The following is a 22934-nucleotide window of genomic DNA, read 5'->3' on the forward strand; positions in this document are numbered from 1 at the left end:
TTGCATGTTCCTTTGATCATAAACTATATTATATAGCTTAAAGCCAGCAAAAGAACTGACACGAGCTATTTCGAGAGCTTAGAAAGTCTCCGGAGGAGTTGCAGGTAAGGAATGTAGATGCTGCTGAGAGCCTCGGGCCGGCGGCCGGGCGGACTGCAACGCGCTGGTGTGTGCTCGTCTTTCGCTAAAATCCACATTTTATGTAAATGTTTTTCGTCAGTCTGTCTGTTTTGCCTGTTGAATATTCACACGGCCGCACCTTTAGCTCTGTGTTCGTATCCCTGACGGATCCTCAGCTGAGAAAGCGCCTCGGGGCGAGTCGTACTCGGAGAACGAGCCGCCGGTGCGACGGCGTGTTGTTTAATTGAGGACAATGCAGCCGAGCGGCACAGAGCGGTCTGTAGACAAGAGAAGGGAGCGGATCAGAGAGCGACAGAATAAAACAGGACGCGGCACCAGAAGAACAACAAGAGGGAGCTGAAGAGATTACAAAGCGGAGTCGGCGCTCCGCACGCCACTGGGAGGGATGGCGTCGATGCCACGCCGCCGCCGGCCGCGTCTCCTCGGTCTCGTTGTGATTCGGAGGGCAGCGCCTCTCCTCCCAGACTCACACAGTTCAAATGATCGTTTCTCCTCCTCTTTCTTCCAACCGCCATCCCACGATGTCTCTGTTGAAACGCGGCTCTGGGCTTTGGTATTAAACGCGACGCTGCGACCTTGATCCCGCCGAGGCGCCGCTGTGTTTTCAGTGTTTAATCACATGATTTGTAGGCATATAAGGTTCTGTTTACCCGAACCTGCAGGAATTGAGATCGATGCTCCGGGGGATTTCGGTAGTAATTTCAATCGGTGGAGCGTTCCTCGCTCGATGGGTCGTGTGTTCCTCTGAAATTTAAGCAGCAGCGAGCACGTTCACCCAGCGCCGCTCGTACGGTCTTAAAATGCCTGAACAGAAAGAACAAAAGGAGGCGGCAACAGTCTGGATGCAGTGAGGAGGAAGAGGAAAAAAGGATGTTCTTTTGAGAATGTTATGATAGGATTTAAGACAAAATCCACTCTAAAGCAGAACTCACATGAAGACATTCACTTTGATCGTATTGTCTTGTACAGTCAACTTTAATAAAAGAGGATACATAGTCGGGTTTTATGCAGCAAAAATTAGCAATCAGGATTTCCAGAGGATGACTAAATATTTGATCCCTTGACTTTCCTCTTGCACCACCGTGACGTAGACATTTTATGAAATGATGAAATCAAATGACTCAACAACTTTATGATACCCGCAGATTTAAATATCTTTAGTCATCCCTTTTTCCCCTCTATGTGTAGCTGTCCAAAGCTTTGGTTTAAGACCAAATACATGCAGAACAGATGCTTTAAGTATGATGACATGCCACATATGGAGCCCCATAACGCTGACAGTAGCATCCAGGCTTTTGTTTTGAAAGGACCAACCTGCTACATGCAGATGTGCATATGCTTTACATTATTGACAAAGCTTTTTGTTACATTAACCACACATTGGTGCACACGAGAGACCCTCAAGCATCTGGCGGTTCAGAGCTGTTTGCTGTCATCAGGATGTAGAACCAAGGAGCTTCTGACGGGCCTGAAGCGGCCAGACGGACGCAGAGCGCAGAGATTAGAGACGGATATCAGATTAAGGACACAAAGTTGGTCAATAAGTCACAAACTGGATGCACAATCTGCTCTCCCAGATGAGCGGAGCAGTGAGAGCTGCCATTGATTCTTTCACATCAAACTCCTTCAAGGTCAAGATGTTTCCAAGGTTATCTTTGTGCATTCAACATGTGGTAGACTAAAAACTATGTTTTTTATTTGCATGATAGAGTCTTTAATCCGGCGGCCAATGGAGAGCGTTGGAATTGAAAAATAGACTTTGTTTTTTTCTTCCTTTCAGGAGAGCAATGCAGAAAGCAACCAGGTGGCCGCTTCCCACCTTGAGTTGGTGTGTTTTCCTAAGTTGACGTGACAAACTGCTTGACAAAACAATACAGAAACAGTTTGCCAATAAGAAGACGTCCATACACACACACATACAGATCCATCCATAGCATACTGTAAACATACGGCGGGTTCAGTTAAGAACACGCTGGAGTGAAAAGAGCCGTGTGAAAGCAGCAAACTGTTCCATTCTGCAGCTGCATAAATACTGAATGCCACCCCACTAGACATGGAAAGTGCTCTAGGCACATTGGGGGGTTTTCACCTTGTGGAGAGCTGAGACCTGCTGGGGTTAGAAAGTGACAGCATGTCTGAGATGCACTGTGGAGCCAGAGCAGCCAGCGCTTTGTAAACCAAACAGAGGATTATACACTGAAAGCAACAGGTAACCCTTTGAGGTGTCTGAGCTACATGGACTGAACTTTTCCTCCTGGTTAAAACTTTTGCTCTACTGGAAAAGTTGATTCTGGAAATGTTTCTGAGTTGGAAGAAGGCGGCGATGCTGCTGCTGCCCCTGAAGCTGAGTTTAGCATACGGGGTTACTAGTGGAAGTTATTTTTACTCTGGTCACGTGTCTGAAGCTGCATGGACTCCAGCTAATGACGAATAAACTGTCTCTGGGCTTCAGCACCAGCAACCCGTCCCCTGTTGCTCCCTGCTCACTTGAAGGAAGTTTGCATCGTTAAACACATTTTATCGATTCGTCAATTAAAGTCATTTTGGAAGCAACTTGGCCAAAGTGAAGCTCGGCTCTCGCGTTAATGTGCTGCAGCACGCCGTGTCTTCAGTCTCTTCCCGTCGGTTAGAGAAGAGCTGACTGTGTTTTACACTTCAGAGTGACGATTGAGCCGATTACTCAACACGTTACAGATCAATGCCTTGCTCGTGGTCGGAGGCAGGAGGCTGCACACCGTCCAGCGACGGCGTGTCAATCAGCGTGTCGTTGCACGCGTAGCGTCGCTCCAAAATACACTTCTGTCTCCACAGGATGAGGTTCAGGCCACAAAACCTCTTTGGTTTGGAGCCAATGAAACTAGTTTCATGTGGATTTGATTGCCTGATAAAATGCTTTTGAACCTATGACACATCTTTAGTCCGCAAATTAAACTGTTGAAATGTGGTAGAACTGCCTGGAGTCTTGTCTTTAAGACCTGATGTGTTCACTGGCAGAGAAACTCCCATGAGTCTCTCACAAAGGTATTTAATATATGTTGTAAAGTTAGCATGATGTCTTCTAACAAGCAACACAATGTGGATGTGCGCATGATGCTATAGTCTGAAGTTGTACACTGTTTTTTGAGGTTATTCCCTTTTTAATTGCCTGAAACAGCAGCATCCAGACAAAGACAATCAGCTTACAATGCCCAAAAGCAAAACACAGTTAATTTCACTTAAATGATTAGAGTGAAGTCGATGTTTGCTGTGTAAGTGCTGCAAACGGCGGCGGTCTGACGCTCGGGGCCTCAACCCGTTTCAATCTTGACTAAACATCGACAGCCTCTGCGAGGCTCCCTCCAGATCCTTCTTCATATTCTGCAGAACACCCAGATCTCTCCGTCTGAAAGAACATTAATACTTCTTAAGCCACGTGGTGCTGGATGTTCTGCGGAGGAGGAAGACAGGACATTATGATCCACCAAAGCAGTGCGAGTCAAAGATAATTAGCCTGAAAGGGAAGTCTGCTTCTCCAGTGGAGGGAAGGTGAAGGAGTTCACGTATGCATTCAGTCATTTCAGTCTGATTCGTTTGGAAAGATGAATGCTCCGACCCGTCAATATAACATATACATGAATACATAAAGCCTCCTCACACAAACATTTAACGAAGCAGAAAAGAAAAGACAAAGCATCACAACAGCATTTAATACAAAACATTCTCATAGCGTTGATTGGTTTGCTCTTCTATCAAGTACAACCTGTGTGTGTATATATATATATATATATATATATATATATATATATATATATATATATATATATATTGCAGTCGGTGATGTATTTTATATTGAGGCAATAAAACATTTGAACTATGTTCAGTATAATTTTACTTTCTTTTCTCCTGATATACGTTCAGTTGAAGGAAAACTTTTGTTGGCCGGTTAATAAAAATAATTTAATCTGAATGTTCCTCAGTTATTGGACTATTATTACACTTTGACGTGCAAAGGTAACGTTTAAAGTCTTCATCGCTTCCATCTTTAGAGGTTAATTATTGCTCGTTACATCTGATTGGCTGCCGGTAACCGTGTATTACAATAACCATTTTAAGATCTTAACTGTTCTCATAACTGAGATCCTGGTTGTGACGCGTCATCCATCAGCCCAGAACTAAATTAAAGAAGTGCTCCACGAGGAGACATCTCTTCACCGGATGCTGAACCGTGTCTGTATCTAAACGCCACATGGCTCTGTTTTGTTGTTTGTTTATTTCTTCGTTGTTTACACATCCTGCAGATGTCAAATCTGTGTTCCTGAAAGTCCAGCAGTGTCTCTCCTTTTAGCTCTGATTCTGGTCTCCACGTGTAACATCTGTCTCTTTGCAGATGCTGGACTTTCTAATCTTGCTAGTTGCTAACAGCGTTAGCTGTTTAGCAGTTTATCATGCTTTTTATTCATAAACATTAAACTTGTGTAAAACATAAACCATGAGCTGGTAGGATTCTCTGTCGGCTCTCACTGATCCATAACTTATGCATTTAATTCATTGTTCAAAATAAGTCAAAGAAAAGAGCAGATGGAGGATAAAGTTCAGCGTCCTTCATGTCTTCCTGTTGTTGGGCTCGCAGTACTTTCCTCAAAACTTAACGGTCCGTTGACAGTTGATCTCTGCAGCTGCTGTTTGTCTGGACACTCTGTGCATTCATATTTCAGCACTAATGCGTCCACATGCGTCTCTGAACACCTGCGTGTATCTGCTTTGGACGATGGGAAGCTTCACGTGCCCGAGGAGCTGAACTTCCTACCTGAACTAGACAATAACAGAGTTCAGTGGACCGAGGCGCATGCTGATGTGAGGCGTGCAGGGACAACACACACTGAATTAAAAGTACTTTGAGAAGTAAAGAAGAAAGAAGTATGTATGTTGTGCTGCAGAGGTTCAAACCGTCTCTGTGCACGTCACAGTGGGTTTATATTCATATCAGCGTCTTCGGAAGAGTGTAGCTGAGATACAAGTATATTAAGGAAGGGCTCAATTAGATCTATAAACTAGACAAATGGAGGGAGGACACAATCGCTCCCTTCAGAGAGCAAAAGGTGGAGGAAGATGTGGACGAGCTGACGGACAGCTATTGCCTCTGGATCAGGTTTTGTATTCTCTTTCCATGGAAAGCTTTACTGCTTCACTGAGCTGGAAAGAAACAGCGAAGCAATCAGTGGTTTGTCATTGTTCAACTCCATCATTAGACGCAGTCGTTTGATGCTAGGAACCGATGAAGGAGCTCGTCACACCTGAAGCAGGTTATTATCAGCAACAAATTGGTCCGATGGCACGAACAGAGCCAGAGCGGCGAGAGGAAGAGGAGCGATGAATCGAGCGCAGAGAGACAGACGGCTGCGGTAAACAGAATTATAGTTTGATGAGGCTAAAATCCATACAGCGTTATTGACTTGTGTTGATGGACTCGTAGACACTGATCTCATCGCAGGGCAGCTCGGATATTGATCGTCTGACTGGAAATCCCATTACGCACGCACTCATCCCGCAGCAGCGCCGCTTGAACCGAGCTGCAGTGGATTTCCCTGCTCGTCACGGAGCCGCCATGTTGTGCCGCCGGTCTTGAGTAGAAGGGGCGGGGTTTGATCTCCTGAGGCCTCTGCAGGGCGTCCAACCCACGGCCTGTTCAATAATGACACGTTTCCCACTCAGTCGTTGGCAGTCATCGGTGAATTTCAGGAGTTTCTTCTCAAATGAGTTTGTTTCAAACCTCCCAGTTGCTGTCGAGGACCGGCACGGTGAAGCAACTTGGTTTTGCGTGAGAACTTTTCATATTTAACTCGGTGCAGATTGCCCAAAGCACCCACCAGGGGTCCAGGATTATCTGGTAGGTGCAAGACACGAGATTGGGAACATTTCTCTCAAAATGGCGACGGCGAGCCGGGCATTTACTTTGCCTTCGGGGCTTTTTCTGTCAGGAATCTCCATATGTTTAGGCTATGCTACTCAGTTAGGTTTAGAAAAACAGCACGATGTAGGTGGAAATGAACCCCGGAGGCAAATTTCTCCCATACGCGCACAAGCCGGCGGCTCACAGCTAACGGCGCTAACAGAGCACATAATGGTCAAATGTGCTGACAGTGCGGTCGGCGTTGACCTGAGGGGGCACCAGAGGGCAGGACAGACGACAGGCAGCCGGCCGGCAGAGCAAGTAGACGCTCTGAGAGCAACACACACCGACGGAGAGACACTTTACTCTCTGCTCAGAGAGACGACGCTCACAGCAGGTCGCTGCTCGCTGCTGAGTGAACGCTCTGAATGTTAAATAGAGCTCCAGCAGGGGTGTGTCTTCTCGTGGTTACTGTTAAAAGCCAACAGATTTAGTTAAAATATCATCTGATCTCTATCTGATAAGCTGTAATTGCAGGTGTGTTGTTGGACCTCACTCGCTGCACATCCAGAGATCCAGACTGGTCGTGTTTTTCCACGCTAGTGTTGCATACCGAGTTCGTGATGCTGCAAACGCACGAGGCTTTCATCAGCGGGCCGGACGCTTAATCACCATCGCATTGCCTCATCCAGCGATAGTGATTCAACAGATATTTACCCAAATGTAGAAATCTTTGAGATTAATTCTTTAAAAGCCGTTCAGCAGCAGTTTGAGTTGAGCAGAGAGAGAGAGAGAGAGAGAGAGAGAGAGAGAGAGAGAGAGAGAGAGAGAGAGAGAGAGAGAGAGAGAGAGAGAGAGAGAGAGAGAGAGAGAGAGAGAGAGATGAACAAAAAGAGGAGTGATGGTCAAAGAGACCTCGGTACCTTGGAGGCAGTGTAAACAAATAAACACATAATCTCTCTTTTCAGGCTCACTCTCACACACACACACACACACACAGACACACACACACACACGCACACACACACACAGACACACAATGCCGATCAAATTCTCCATTCCTCTGTTTGGCCTCCAGAGAGGCCTTTGAACAGGGCAGATTCATCTTGTACGCCCTGACCTCCAGCTACCATGCTGAATTCCCCATGGAGCTCACACATGCACACACACACACACACACGCACACACACACACACACACACACACACACACACATTGGTGGGAGGAGAATGTAAACACATAAAGACATAAACTCCAGCACCTTACACCAGGACAAGACTTCTTATATTTGCAGTTTCATCTCCTCAGTCTGTGTATAGACTGTATGTACTACCCCCCCCCCCCCCCCGCCGCCCCTTTACCCCCCCCCCCCCCCCCATACAGGCCTAAGCCCTAATGCACATTGATCCATGCAGTAGTCGTGCAGTCGTCGTGCAGTCGTCCTCACAGCAGCTCAGGATCTGGTTTCATTGTGAGCTTCTGTTCACATCACATGCCGTCTTTGTTCACTTCACCAAGAGAAGAAGAGAAAGTCCTAATGAGTCCAAGTGGAGTGTGTTGCTTGTTGGTTCCTCCACACAGCTGACAGCATCGCACAGACCTGTACTCCAGAACTTTATTTATACTTCTCAACCTTTTATCCGTGACGTACAACCTGTGCAACATGAGCTCAGCTGAGTACTAACCTGGTTAGCAGGTAACCAGCACGACGCCTTCTGTTTGAAAGCCACAGCGCCGAGTTTGATTTGATATGGAAGTTTATGAACTTACACATATTTATTATTTATTAAATGACTATTTTAAAGGATATTTGAATGGATTCTAATTTTGTTTTGTTGTGACATTCACGCACAAAAAATGAGTCTACCTTATGAAAAAAAGTGGGAATTTAAAGAACAGTGCATGTTGATGCATCATGAAATGTAATGCACACAGGACAGAATATGCAATATGTGTATATGCTTTGCTTTATATATATATGTATATGTGTGTGTGTGTGTGTGTTTGAATATGCAAATAGAACAGGTTAACAACGCTGCTGGATTCAGTTGTTTGTGGGAGATATTCATTTTTCAATGAATCAAATAATAGTGAATTGTGTCAGCCGACAGTTGCTTGATGCTCTTATTTGTAGGATTCAAGATGGAGCTTTAAAAGCCACTCGCCTCACATTGTCATGGACCATGCTATGCTAACCATGCTAGCTGAGCACAGTGGCTCTGTCTTTGGGCAAAGCACAGTATGAGGACCGCTGCTGTCGAGGTTTTACCAATGCACTGCCTCTACAACATCACTGCCTCTACAACATCACTGCCTCTACAACATCACTGCCTCTACAACATCACAACCTCTACAACATCTTTGTAACATCTCTATAACATCATTGCTTCTGTAACATCACGGCCTCTCTGCAGCGTCTCTCACGTTGTTCATCATTTCCTCTCCCGTCGTCTCCTCCTGCGTCGCTCCACTCTCAAAACAGAACGGCGAATCTCTTGAAACAATTCAAACGTATGAATCTGGCTTGACGCCGGAGTTGTGGTGAATTTGACCGAAAATGAACATTGATTTTTTTTTTTTCTCCTCTCGTGCTGTGCAGCGGGTTTCTGGCTGAGTGAATTTACTCTCCCAGAGTTGTCAGAGGGCGGCTGTTTAATGGGCTGGTATCAATTCACGGGGAGTTTGACTGTCTCTCCGTGCGCTCACGTGATGGAGCGGCTCCGGTTCTACTCGCGTTGGAGGAGAAAAGACGAGCGGATGAGGAGAAAGCAGAGGCTGACGGGGAAGGAGAGAGCGCTCAGAAGATGTGTTTGAATTGTTTAAGATCACAGATTTTTCACATTGATAACACACCTTTGATTAATGGGATTTGAACAGTCGGGGTATTTATAGCGCTGCCGGTTGGAAATGGCTCGCGGTGCCCGATCGCTGCCGTTGTCAAATGTGATTAAACGGCGGCTCGGCCGTGAACAGAAAAATAATTTCGAAAAACAAGCATCACCGCGAGAATGATTCAGTTTGCCTCAATTAATCATATGTGGTTGTAAATTATTAAATATCGTCTCCACATTGCACCGAGGAGTCTTCATGTTCCTCTTTTTGCAGCGCTAAAGACAAAAGGCTGCGCTGCATTAAAAGAAGGAGGAGAAAGCTGCAGAGAGACGGAGGCTGTGAAGCCGGAGGATGGAGGGACTCGAGGAATGAGAAGTGTTAAAGCACGAGGTGACGGATGAGACGAGGCACCGGGGCTTTGTGAAGCATCAGAGAGGATCACAGCGACGCTGGAGTAGGAAATTGGTTGAACTGTGTGTGTGTGTGTGTGTGTGTGTGTGTGTGTTCGCTGTCAATGCAAACGAGTGCCTACAATCTGCTTTTTACTTAAGTTACATCTCAATTCTTTCTTTTTTCCCCTGAAGGTGTAATTGAAGTCAATCCCTTCTTTTCTCTCGCATCCCGTTTTTAATTAAAGTTAACAACCCCTGCAAGTGAAACGTGAATAATTCACATTTTAAAGCTGTCAATTACTGGAACGTAAGTAGCTGTAATAAAACGCCGGGGCCACTAATTGTCTTTGTTTCCATTGGCCGGGGCATCGTTAGCATCCGTGCATCTATCTCTGTAATGTATGCCGCTATCAGCTGTGGTTGTTATCTAAGGGAGGCTCATGCCTGCAGGCCTGTCATGCAATCACACGCTTCTAATTAACCTTAACTGCTAAGATATTGGAGAACGGGAAGGAATGAGGATGTCTATGAAATTCGCAATTGAAGTATCATTGTGTAAGTATTGGTAATTGGCACATCTGACAGTTCAGTCATGTTGAGCTCTGATGAGTTATGTCCTTTATATATTTAGTGACTGATGAACATGGAAGAGGCTTTAAACGATGTGACGTGAACATTGTGACCCAATCCATCTCTGCTGTTCATCTGAGACACTGGAGAGTTACACTGCGACCACAATGATGTCACGTTGTTTAACAAGAAAGAAAAGACACAACAAATTACAAAATATATCTTTTAAACACTTGATATTTGTTTTACTTCACAGACTAACAAAGGAAATAGTCTGTTAGTTCTCAATAAATGCCCAAACAGAAGATGATATTAAACTATAATATATTATGTCGCATTTAATCAAATAAAACTACATTTATATATAAATGAGGGGCGTCGCTGGTCCAACTTCTAGGGGGCGCTAGAGAGACATTTCTTGGTACTTTTTGTGTACGCCTATAGCAGATGGCTATTTTCACCGAAATGTGCAAAATTTGGTGACTTTGAGCACAAATCCCCCAAAACGCAGTTCAATGTACAAACATAACGATCACACGCAACAAGAAACGGTTTCAATCGGTACAATAACGATACAGGACTCCAGATGGAGGCTTTGTTACTCCACGTCTGCTGGAGGTCACACAGTGTGTTTGCTGTGAAACACACACACACACACACACACACACCTGCTGCTCTCCTGGATCCCTCACTCTGTCTATCCGGCGCTGTGGACTCCTGGACGTCAGCGCTCCTGTAAACAGGAAGAGAAACAGCGTGCTGCTTTAAAAGTTTGTGAAATGTGTGTGTGTGTGTGTGTGTGTGTGTGTGTGTGTGTTAAGTAAGACTGGACCCAAACACATCACCTGAGTAACAAGCAAACTCCTTGAAGTCCTGAGTGTATTTTGTGAAGCAGCAGCGGTGCGATGAGTGAACCCTTCATCACGTCTCAGCTCTGTGTGTGCGAGCGACGCTCGAGGCCGACGCCATCGAGCGGCTCCTCTCCGGGGCCGCGCCTTCATTTGGCTGAAGGGTCATAATCATAGGAATTATGATGCTAATTGCGGCACTGATGAGCCTGCACAACTGTGTGTGTCCTCCGCAGTGCTGCTGCTGGGCATCTTCCTCTACACCCGCTGGAGGAGCTACAAGGGGCTGAAGGAGGGCGTGTACCACGTCTCCGCCCACCACGACGGCTGGGAGGACATCCGGGAGAACGTCCTGAACTATGACGAGGAGGGCGGCGGGGAGGAGGACCAGGTACACGCACACACACACACACACACACACTCTCACACACACACACACACACACGCATGCTCGCAGGAAGATGAAATATTTCAATGGATACATTGGAGCAGTTTTATAGACGATCCAGTCAATTACATTTGGAATAGAACACTCCAGTGTGTGTGTGTGTGTGTGTGTGTGTGTGTGTGTGTGTGTGTGTGTGTGTGTGTGTGTGTGTGTGTGTGTGTGTGTGTGTGTGTGTGTTCTTGTACTTGCTGCAAAATGAGAACCAACACGCCGAGTAAGAACATTTTGTCCGGTCCTCAGTTCTTTAGTTTGAAGGTTAGTTAAGACTTCATTTCAATGGCGTGACTTTCTAAAACACTGCATGGCCTCAGGAGGTAAAGGTTAAGGCAAAATATCACGATTGGCCTTAAAGTGACTACGTGAACATGTCACAGACGCATCAGAACCGGTCTCCTGCTTGAAAGTCCTGTGTTTGTTTGAGCCTCTTCCCGTGAGGGTTAGCGAGTCACTGACTAAACTCTCTGAGAGCTCTCCTGCATGCTAATGGGGGCGTGTGATTGGGTATCAGGCGCTGGGGGGCGGGGCCAAAGGGAACGAGCCGTAACACACAAACTCTGTGAAAGCAGAAGTTTCCCGGCGCTCTGCTGGGTTTAAAATCTGACCGAACAACAGTCAGACACCAGAAGGAAAAGGTCACGACTGTCTTGTTCTGCCGGTGACTCGCACACCCCGACGTGGTGTGTGAGCCGTGGAGTCAGAAGATATATGTGTTATGTTGGCCGGAGAACTTGAATTATGCCCACGTGACGTTTCTCTCAGCCTCTGTAACCCACCAGCACTCAACGGGCTGAAAGGCTTGCATAATATCTCAACCTTGATTGAAACAAATAAATGCGGCACACACACACACACACACACACACAGAGTAGAAAAATTACTTGAATACACAGATTGCTGTCACACACTGTCAGTACCTGAAAACACACACACACACACACACACACTCTCTCATCCCCTATAGCGGATGCTGCCGTTGATTCTCAAGAGTCTTGTTTGAAAGCTCTCTGGAGGAATAAAATCAGCACTTTCCACCGTCACATAATCAGTTTCACAAAGCGACCCACACCACCTCCGTGTGGAGCGGTTCTTCCTCCTCCTCCTCCTCCTCCTCCTCCTACATCTCTCTCTCTGTTTTCCTCCATCTCCGCTGCCGTGGTTACTGTTTGGGTTGAATCCATTAGCGTAGAAGTGATTGGCTCTTACGGTATAGATATGAAAAGTGAAGGCAGCTCGTAAACCCACCGGTGATGAAGAGATGAAGAGGAGGGAGACGCCCTTCATCTCTTCTGAATCACCTGCACTCACGCACTTTCTTCTCCTTTAAATCCTTTTGTTCTTACACGCACAGAAACTCCACCACCACATCTCTGAGACTGTAAATGGAGATAGATTGAAAACTTAAATAGGTGGAACATTCACGCTAAACGTAATGTGGGAGCTGATTGTTTTCCTGCTCTTCTTTTCATCCTCCTGCTCCGTCACATTTCATCTTCTTCTGCCTCATCTTCCTCCCTCGAGACATTCCTCCTTTCACTCCGTCTCGTTCCTGTGTTTGCTCATTCTGCTGCTAACTGGGCCTCTTCCTGGTCTTGTGTGTGTGTGTGTGTGTGTGTGTGTGTGTGTGTGTCCAGAATGCCTACGACATGGCGGAGCTGCAGAAGTCCCTCCAGCCGAGCCCGGCCCAGTCGGTCCAGTACTGCCGCTCCAGAGCGCTGCACCACCCTCCCCCGCCCCTCCACCACCACCACCACCACCTCCTCCACCAGGCGGCGCCGGCCCCGCCCGCCGCCGCCGCCGCCGCCCAATCCCTGGACCCCCTCAGCCGGACGTCCAGCTCCACCACGCTGCCGCCCTCGGCAGCCTCCGGCTCCTCCAACGCCTCCTCCGCCGCCACGAACGGCGGCCTCCGCAGGGACATGCCCCCCACCCGGCTGCCGGCCCAGGGCCAGGCGCGCCCCTCCCAGCTGGCGCGGCGCTCCCTGTCCTTCTCCAGCCAGGACCTGGCGCGCTACCTGTGCGAGATCATCCGCGACGCCGACCAGCACCCGGACACGGGGCCCTTCGACTCCCTGCAGGTGTTCTCCACCGAGGGAGGGGGCTCGCCCGCCGGCTCGCTCAGCTCCTTCAGCTCGGCGGGGCTGGACGGGGGGAGCGGCGGCGGCGGAGGCGACGGGGGAGGAGAGGGCGGGGCGGAGGGGAGGAGGGAGGAGACGCTCGGGGAGTGGGGGCCCCGCTTTGAGAAGCTGCGGGCGCTGTACGAGCGGGCCGAGGCCAGCGACCTCTGAGCTCGGACGCCCGAAAACTGACAGGACGGACGGACGGACCCCCGGCAGCGGGGCCCCGCCCCCTGAGACAATCAATTAGCCACGACGGAGGCGGGGAGAAACGGCGATGAGAGACACCGAGCGACAGAGCGATCGCTCCACACCCGTCACCCGCCGACGGCCGACACAGAAAAGTGTTTCCCGGTTTGATGAGCGCGCCGCCGATGGAGGCGGCGGCCCGGCAGACGGATGAAAGCGTTTCCCCCGCGAGGCGAGCGCGGCGCTCTGCGCTCTCCTCCGCCTCGGATGACCATTTTTTTTGCAGTAGCAGACGTTATCAAACCTGCCAGTCAGGTGAAAGGCTCGGGACTGTCACTCGGGCTGCTCGCCGTGAAGGAGCTCAGCTTCACTGTCAGAAAAGATCTGCTCCAGGCGCAGCAGCTAAAACCCACCTACCCCTCTATATCCACCCCTCTATATCTACCCCCTCGATACCTACTCCACCATACCTACCCCTGTATGCCTACACCCCCTATACCTACCCCTGGATATAGAGGGGTAGGCCCCTCTATATCCACCCCTTTATACCTACCCCTCTATATCCACCCCTCTATGCCTACACCCCCTATACCTACCTCTCAATATCCACCCCTCTATGCCTACACCCTCTATATCCACCCCTCTATGCCTACACCCCCTATACCTACCCCTCTATATCCACCCCTCTATACCTACCCCTCTATGCCTACACCCTCTATATCCACCCCTCTATCCCTAACCCTCTATACCTACCTCTCTATATCTACCCCTCTATACCTACTCCTCTATGCCGACCCCTCTACACCTATCCTTTTACACCTACCCCTCTACATCTACCCCTCTATACCGACCCCTCTATGCCTACCCCTCTATACCCATCCCTCTAAATCCACCCCTCTATACCCACCCCTCTATGCCTAACCCTCTACACCTATCCCTCTATACCTACTCCTCTATGCCGACCCCTCTACGCTTACCCCTCTATACCTAACCCTCTATATCTACTCCACTATGCCGACCCCTCTACACCTATCCTTTTGCACATACCCCTCTACATCTACCCCTCTACACCGACCCCTCTATACCGACCCCTCTACGCCTACCCCTCTATACTCATCCCTCTAAATCCACCCCTCTATGCCTATCCCTCTACACCTAACCCTCTATACCTACTCCTCTATGCCGACCCCTCTATCCCTACCCCTCTATACCTACCCCAAACGTTTTGGCCAGGTTATCATTATGTTCTTTTTCTACCTGAGCAGATCGACGTCACATCAAATGTTTCGAGCGCCTTGCTGCCGGATCAAATCATAAATTTAAGGCCTCTGGCACATCTTCCTCTCCGCGGCGCCGACAGTGAAGACGAGCGGATCGCTCCGAGTAGCCCGGATGACACGGAGTTTGGATTTTCAGTAAATAGTGGACACATTGTGTTCTCGCTGCCTGGCTGTACACAGCTTCTGTCAATGTTTGTATGGGGGGGGGGGGGGGGGCAACAAGTACTGGGTTGCGGGATGAGATCATTCTTATTTTTCTTCTGGTAACGTGTCCTTCACTGGGTTGAGTAACTCTGTATTGGTTGGGTGTTTCAAGTTTTCAATGCTCCGTGGGTTGTAAGACATCAAGCTTCTTTTTTCCTCCTCCTCGCCGCTGCGCCCTCGTCTCCATGTGATTTCCTCTCCTCATTTGCGCTCCTCCTCCTCCCCTTGAGGGACGGCGCGCCGAAAAGAAAAAAAGGAGGAAAGAAAAGAAAAATTCAAACAGCTTTGTAACAAAGAAACGGGAGCGGATGTGCGGACGGCGGGAGGGAGAGGAAGTGCTGCTCTGCTGCTCTGCGTACGCTCCACCTCGGGCACGCCGGACTGCTTTAACAGACGGCGGCGCAGTAGAATACAAACTGTGGCAAACGGCGTCCAAGGTGACTGCTCAATCAATACGAATGGGAGGAGGAGGAGGAGGACATCGGTGTAATAGTTATGCATTTATATTGTTCCGAGCTGTGACACCTGTGCTGTACACAATCCACGCGCACGTTCATCCATCTTCTCTCGCTAAATGACCACGCACTCTCTGATTGTACAAATTAAGAAGTCTGCTAGTTATTATCCGAGCTGCGAGTCGTCAGCACGGTGCCAAGAGCTCCTCTGGTTTGGCTTTCTTTTCACATCAGGTTGATGGATCTCTCCCCCATCCCTCCTCTTGACTCAACAACAACAACAACAGCAGCAGAAAGAAACCTGACTTCCTGCTGTGTTGGAACCAATGACCACAATTTGTATGAAAAGAAACGGAAAGGCGGAAAAAAAACAATAATAAAACATCGGAGGGGGAGTCTGAAGGGAAAGGAGGCGCTCTATTCACCTCTGATAGGAGAGGTGATTACAGGGTGGAGGGGTGAGGCGGAGAGGGTGAAGCAGAGAGGAAGCATCCTCACCTCGCCGCTCTGTGCAGCTCAGCGGCTCCAGCAGAGAGATGAGCGAGACGCTGGGATGTTTATTTGTTTTTCTCCCGCAGAAAACGGTTTGTCGCGCAGCAAACGGCAAACATGATAAGTCACGCGTCCTGACCTCGTCCCTGCAATCCTGCAAAAAGCCAACCCCGGCTTCTCCCGGCGCCGTAGACGGCGGGAAGTTAGCAACGGCGCTCTCATCGCCGAGCTCTTTCTTTTATTCTGCTCGGCGCTGGCAGAGCGCCGCTAAAGGGTAGGAGTGTGTGAAAACATGTCAGGCCACTAATCCTAATGGGAGCTGATGGCTCGCTGTCATGCTGGGAGAAATAACATAAAACACAAAGGATTGCGGGGTACTGAAAAAAAAACAAAAAAAAACCCAACTGAGGAGTCGATTCCCAGATTGCGGCTCTCCGGAAAACAAACTAATTTCTTCAAAATCGGAGGCAACAATGCAGCTTTTACTAATCAGAGATTCAACTAATCAGAGGCTGCAGGACGCTGGGAGACGGGTTCTTCTAGAGGAGGATGCTTCGTTCTGTTTCCCTCTTTCTTTTCCCCGTAGAAAGGAGTGTGATCAAGAGAGGGACGAGGGCCTTCATCCTCCTCCTCCTCCTCTTCCTCCTCTCTGCAGCTGGGGGAGCAGCGACATCCATCTGTACCATAAAACAGCTTCTTCAGTGTTGTGTTCTGGGTGCAGACATGTTGTGAACAAAGTTAATGTTTTTACATCATCTGTAAATACAAAGATAGATTAATATCAATGATTGCTTTTTTTGTCAAGAAAGGGCCACATAGATTTAACAATGTGCAGCTACTGAGAAAAAAAAGTATATATATAGAATATATATATAACGGAACATATCTTTTTTATCATCATGACGGTGATGAGCTTTGGACAGTTATGTACGTGTTTTGTATTTGCTTTGATTTCTTTCTTTTTTCTCAATAAATTCATTTGTTTGCACCAGTGACTGCGCCGCATCATGACCAGGTTTTATAGATTAAAGAAGAGAAAAGTCATATTAACGGGCAAGAAAAAGATATGTATTTTTGAACAAACACTGCCATTGATCATTGACGTGGCGATTACATCACAAGATATCGACCCAAATCATGTACGAGGCGTCAGAACAATCCCAATCGCAGACTAAGCTTGTATCATTTCTGATATTATAAAAAAGAAGAAAGGTATTTCTATAGACGACACAGCTGTGCAACATGTGTTCAGTGGAGTCTATGAAAAGAAACAGCTGAGCTAAACAGCAAATAATGAAAGGCACGGAAACACAGAACGACGTCTTCCTCTTCCAGATAAACAAGAGCCAAGATGACGTTCAGGGTCACGAGCTGCAGCATGAAGCCTTAAGCTGCAGCATGAAGCCTTAAGCTGCAGCATGAAGCCTTAAGCTGCAGCATGAAGCCTTAAGCTGCAGCATGAAGCCTTAAGGTGCAGCATGAAGCCTTAAGCTGCAGCATGAAGCCTTAAGCTGCAGCATGAAGCCTTAAGCTGCAGCATGAAGCCTTAAGGTGCAGCATGAAGCCTTAAGGTGCAGCATGAAGCCTTAAGCTGCAGCATGAAGCCTTAAGCTGCAGCATCATTCTTAAGCTGCAGCATGAAGCCTTAAGGTGCAGCATCATTCTTAAGGTGCAGCATCATTCTTAAGCTGCAGCATCATTCTTAAGCTGTAGCATGAAGCCTTAAGGTGCAGCATGAAGCCTTAAGGTGCAACATCATTCTTAAGGTGCAGCATGAAGCCTTAGGGTGCAGCATGAAGCCTTAGGGTGCCGCATGAAGCCTTAAGGTGCACCATCATTCTTAAGGTGCAGCATCATTCTTAAGGTGCAGCATGAAGCCTTAAGGTGCAGCATCATTCTTAAGGTGCAGCATGAAGCCTTAAGGTGCACCATCATTCTTAAGGTGCAGCATCATTCTTAAGGTGCAGCATGAAGCCTTAAGGTGCAGCATCATTCTTAAGGTGCAGCATGAAGCCTTAAGCTGCAGCATCATTCTTAAGGTGCAGCATCATTCTTAAGGTGCAGCATCATTCTTAAGGTGTAGCATCATTCTTAAGGTGCAGCATCATTTACCTTCTTGTCAGTCTCTGGTTCATCTCGCTGTGTCTACGATGTCGGACAATCAAAATGTTTTGAAAAGCCAATTCAATCACTTCTAAAGTAGCAGAGTGTAAATGTGTGACTTCATGTGAACATTTCACATTCACAACTAGTTCCAATAGACTTGAAGAGCTCCGGCTCACCGTCTGATGAGAGAATCACGGTTTTTATATCGAGACGCACCGACTGACTCTTGAAGGAAAACCATGAGACTCTGATACCGGAAACGTTCCTTCTGTGGCTTTAGCCAAACGGCTAACAAGAGCAACGCCTCCTTTAGACTCCATTAACCAAACACAAAGGCATCCGATGTTTCATTTAATGGTTTTATAAAGTCTCTGAAAGACAGAAACTTTCCACGCTGGATTGGAAAGCATCTTGGAGGTGATGGAGCAGAGCCGTTAAGGTGAGTTTCTAGAGCGTGTGAATGTCAGCCAGCTGTGTGACTGTCATGACGAGGAACGCTCCACTTTTAGTTCAGGACTTTTACTGCTATTGTTAAATGCAATCAAAGCCACCGGTGCCAGCCTGCAGGTTCTCCCACCAACAGAGAGATGAGCAGCGTCACAATAATGAAGAGGTTTACGGTTGTAGAGTTTAAGAAACACTCCAATTCAATCCTCCTGAACACGCAGGACTTCTTTCTCTCCAGAGAGCAGTTTGAACCGCTGAAGGGAACCGTCAAAGCAAAATGTTCACTCATTTCTTCCCAAATCTTCATTCGTTATGGAATGAATGTCTTCCGAGGCGAAACAAAATGATTATTGCTATTTGAGGAAAATGTTAGCGCATTTGCATATTGTAATTATAGTGGGTGGTATTTGAATTGGGACCCTTTACAAGCCCTGCATCTTATTAATTCTCCTTCATCGAGTGAAATTGTGAAACGGGTGAAGTGTATGTAGAGCTTTGGACTGCGCTCCCTCATACGATGCTATTCATCTAATTATTTAAAAGAGTAATTAAAACCGTAAACATCCATTAGAGACAAATGGATTGGCAAAGTGGTGAAAACACTGCTTAATGAAACACCTGTGAGATATGATGTACAAGTACTTCTCTGGGGATCCAGTGATACACGTTTAGCTGCTTGCAGTTCAATGGCTAATTTGTGTGATGCTGGTGCTCGTTGCTGGTTTCCCTCGCGGTGTGATATCTTCTCTCCTGAATATGTTTTGTGAAGGTAATTAAACTCAGCTCGTGTAACATGTTCAGCAGCTTTTCATTATTCATGGTGCAATTTGAATGTTCAGCTCACGATGTGCATATTTCTGTCACAGCCTCACATTACCAACCGCTTCAATTTACTGTAGCTGAGCGCTAACAGCGGCGCTCACGTTGAGCTGAATCATCTCATTTTAGGAGGATTCATAGCACGTCGGTTCACTCAGCCAGTTTAAGATTTGTGGATATTGATTGTTTCTACGGCGCCTAATTAAGCGGTTTGATCTGTCACCTCATTGCAGCATTGAGATAACTGTATTAAAGAGCATATTACACGCAACATGGCATGACGTAGATGGAAGTTATGCATATTGAAGAGTGTGAGCCAAAGACAAATACTGATGAAGGAAAACTTTTAGAACAAAGTCACATCCTGGTGGACCAACTAGTTTATATTAATTAGATAGATGAACGGCTAATTGGTTCATTTATTCCACCACTGGAGGTCTGGAAGGAAAACAAACCATTGAAGGAGCTCAGATAGATAGATAGATAGACAGATAGAATAATATATAAAATAATATATATATTATTTTATATATATATAATAAAATATATAAAATAATATATATATTATTTTATATATATATATAATAAAATATATAAAATAATATATATATATATATATATATATATATATATATATAAAATAATATATATATTTATTTATAAATATGTGACGTTGCTATACCAGGAAAGTAATATCTTCATTTATAAAATTAAAAAAGGAAAAATTAATAATGTACATCATACTGTATAGTAAAGATATTAACACATTTTTTAAATACGACTATAATTTAATGGTAAAAACTATTATATTGTCCTGATTACACAATCATTAAGTAGCTAAAAATTACACTTAATTGTTTGTCATTTTTGAAATGCTTTAATAATCAGTGCCTTTAAACACATCAGAGCTGATAATGAGAGCAAAACAACGTCCTCCATCAGGGCTTCAGCAAACACAAGATGTCTCAGTTGGTCTGTATTACATTCCTCTTTTTCCTCAATGTCCTCCACTGAGGCGGCTTATCAAGTGCATGAAAGACATAAAAGCGTTTGTCTTAACATGCAACACAACCACACAACGCTGATACACGCTTATGGAACTCAAAGCTATATTTATAGTTAACATTGACAAGACTAAAAGATCCTGTTTGACGTACAGACGCTAAGGTACATACATTTGCTCCTTCATCCCACCTGAGGAAGACCCTGGAGAGCCTCTTCCTCAGGTGGGATGAAGGACCAGCCTCTCCAGGGTCCTCGTGCATGTCGCCCCCTGGTGAGCTCATCTCTGACTCACTTCAGTTCTCTTACCGGTCTGGCATCGGCGTGATGACGCGGTCCTCCACCTCCTCCATAGAGGTCTTCCTCACCTGAAAGAAGGCTGGAAGCACCGTGAATCATGTGTTTTCATCCCTCCGGGGCCTTCGACACCACCCGGCCTTTGCTTTTGAGGAACAAGACGGAGCAGACCGGGGTGGACCACCACCTCACTGGATCCTGGACTACCTCACCGACCCTCCACAGCATGAGCAGATACGAGAGACTGAGCCAGACCTCTCCACGTCCTGCAGCACGGGGGCACCACAGGGAACCGTCCTGGGCCCATTCCTGCTCTGGAAGCAGGGAACATCCCGGGAACGGACATTGTGAAATCTCACAAGTATTTCACAAAAAGCGACAGCGCAGACTCGTTCTGGCCTCCTGAAGAGCTCCGTTGACTCTGTGGCGGCGTTTCAAGTCCTTCCTTCCTGCTGCTGCCAGACTGCAGCACAAACACACTTCATCACTTTAATCAGTGTAAACTCACTGTGCATAGTTGTATTCTGCCTGTATATATATATATATATATATATATATATATATATATATATATATATATATATATATATATATATATATATATATATATATATATATATATATATATAATATTCAGTTATTGTAGATTCTTTAATGTTTTGTATTACTGTTTATTATTCATATCTCTTGTTTTTCATTTTTGACTGTCTCTTGTGTGCACTTTACCCCTTTGCTGCTGTAATCCTGTAAATGTCCCCACTGCGGGACTAATAACGGATTATCTTTTCTTATCTCGTCGAGATGAAGGAGACGGAAATGTTGGATATCTGAGAAGAAGTTGTGCCAGTGGGAAAAACAAATGAAGACGCATAGCGCGAGTTTAAGCAGCTGTTTGTAGCTCTGAAAGATAGGCAGACATATTAAAATAAAACATTTTTCTTTCATAAGCCAGGCTACATCAAGTATATTCATGCACAATGATCTAATAAATAATGCACATCATGTTGGTGTGTGTTTGAGATTCAGAGAGACCGTCTGTGCGTCTGTTGAAAGCCAGCAGTCGCTTTTATGATTAGAAATATTGTTTATGGAGATAAACCTTCAATATAATACAGCGGTTAACCAAAATGTTGTGTTTTTGACTCAAATGCATCTCTCGTGGTTTATATTCCCGCCTGAAATGAGAGACGGAGATGAGGAAGAGAGGAAGAGGAAGAGAGGAAGAGGAAGACATCAATGAGCAGAAAAGAATCAGGAAGCAGAAAGAAAGGAAGAAGCAGTCAAAGTAAGAAAGGTGACGAAGATTAAGAAAATAAAAGATGGATGTAGAAATAGTAAATGTGGTTTATGGTAATGATACAGTATGTTGTTCGTCACATACAAACAAAAGATGAGACAACTTGACTCTGCTCTTTCCTCCAGAAGCTCCAGTCGGTGGATTGATGCACCGACAGTGTGACCTTTACCCAGAGACGACGGATCCCACTAAGATGTCGCCGAGTACTTCCTGCTGCATGAGATTTGTCCGATTGCCTCCGTGGAAGTGCGTCCCAGCTCCATAACATGTACTTACAATCAAAGAGAGCAGTGTTTTTATAGTGCATGTACAATAAATGAACGCATTTGGTGCACATGGGAAATCAAAGCTTTGTCTTCACAATCAATTTAGCCCGGAACAGATGTGGAGGGGGAATAATAAATATACATCACGCTGTGGAAGAGCAGCAGCCGGTCTTCATCTCCAACAACGCACTCGTCATGCGATGTGACTGTTACGTCTCATGCAGGTGAGACGGTCCTTCATGGAGCTGATGTGAGGAAACACTCATCTCATGACACCAACATTAATGTTGATGCACAAAACAGAAGAAACATATCTTCAGCTCTTTGTCATTCTTTTTTTAAAAGGAAAACTCTTTCATTATATTTGTCCATGGTGTAACAGTGCACATAAAGGCCTTTGAAATATTTAGAAAAGCTGTTTCACAGGGTTTGGTTAACCGCCCCACTGGCCTTGTTAACAAGTCCACGTTCACAGGAAAAGGCCAAACAGTTTGGAGATGAAAAGGCGCAAAAACAAAGTGTGACAGAGGCACCGCGGGCAGATAATGATACGCGGCACAAGGTGTGACCACGGCGTGACCACGGCATGACCAGGACGTGACCAGGGCGTGACCACGGCATGACCACGGCATGACCACGCTGAGGAAGACTCAGCCATGGAGGGCCAACGTGACCATGTGACCTGCAGACGTTGTTTCCTGCATCTTTTGGCACAGAACAGGGCCAGGATGTCCGAGGCCAGATCAGCCGCGTGATGCAGGTTCATTTCATTCTGAAAGTAAATCAGGGCGAGAACAGAGCGAGTTGTTTGGAGGTGAAGGCGGTCATGGACTCAGCTTCCTCACGGCCACACGCAGTTCATGTTT

General features: G+C 46.4%; 1 protein-coding gene across 1 annotated transcript in view; it reads left to right on the forward strand.

Moving 5' to 3' along the window:
* si:ch211-186j3.6 (neural-cadherin) overlaps nucleotides 1–13910 on the forward strand; it is a 250418-nt gene extending 236508 nt beyond the window's left edge. Inside the window, exons 36-37 of the mRNA XM_068575994.1 lie at nucleotides 10889–11043; nucleotides 12732–13910. Coding sequence (XP_068432095.1) covers nucleotides 10889–11043; nucleotides 12732–13385 — 809 coding nt within the window. The 3' untranslated portion in view covers nucleotides 13386–13910. The remainder of the gene's footprint in view (nucleotides 1–10888; nucleotides 11044–12731) is intronic.
* Nucleotides 13911–22934: the final 9024 nt, after the last annotated feature.

The sequence above is a fragment of the Clinocottus analis genome, unplaced genomic scaffold (assembly GCF_023055335.1).
Source record: "Clinocottus analis isolate CAN_PGR_092001 unplaced genomic scaffold, fCliAna1.0.p SCAF_1, whole genome shotgun sequence".
Classification (NCBI taxonomy): domain Eukaryota; kingdom Metazoa; phylum Chordata; class Actinopteri; order Perciformes; family Cottidae; genus Clinocottus; species Clinocottus analis.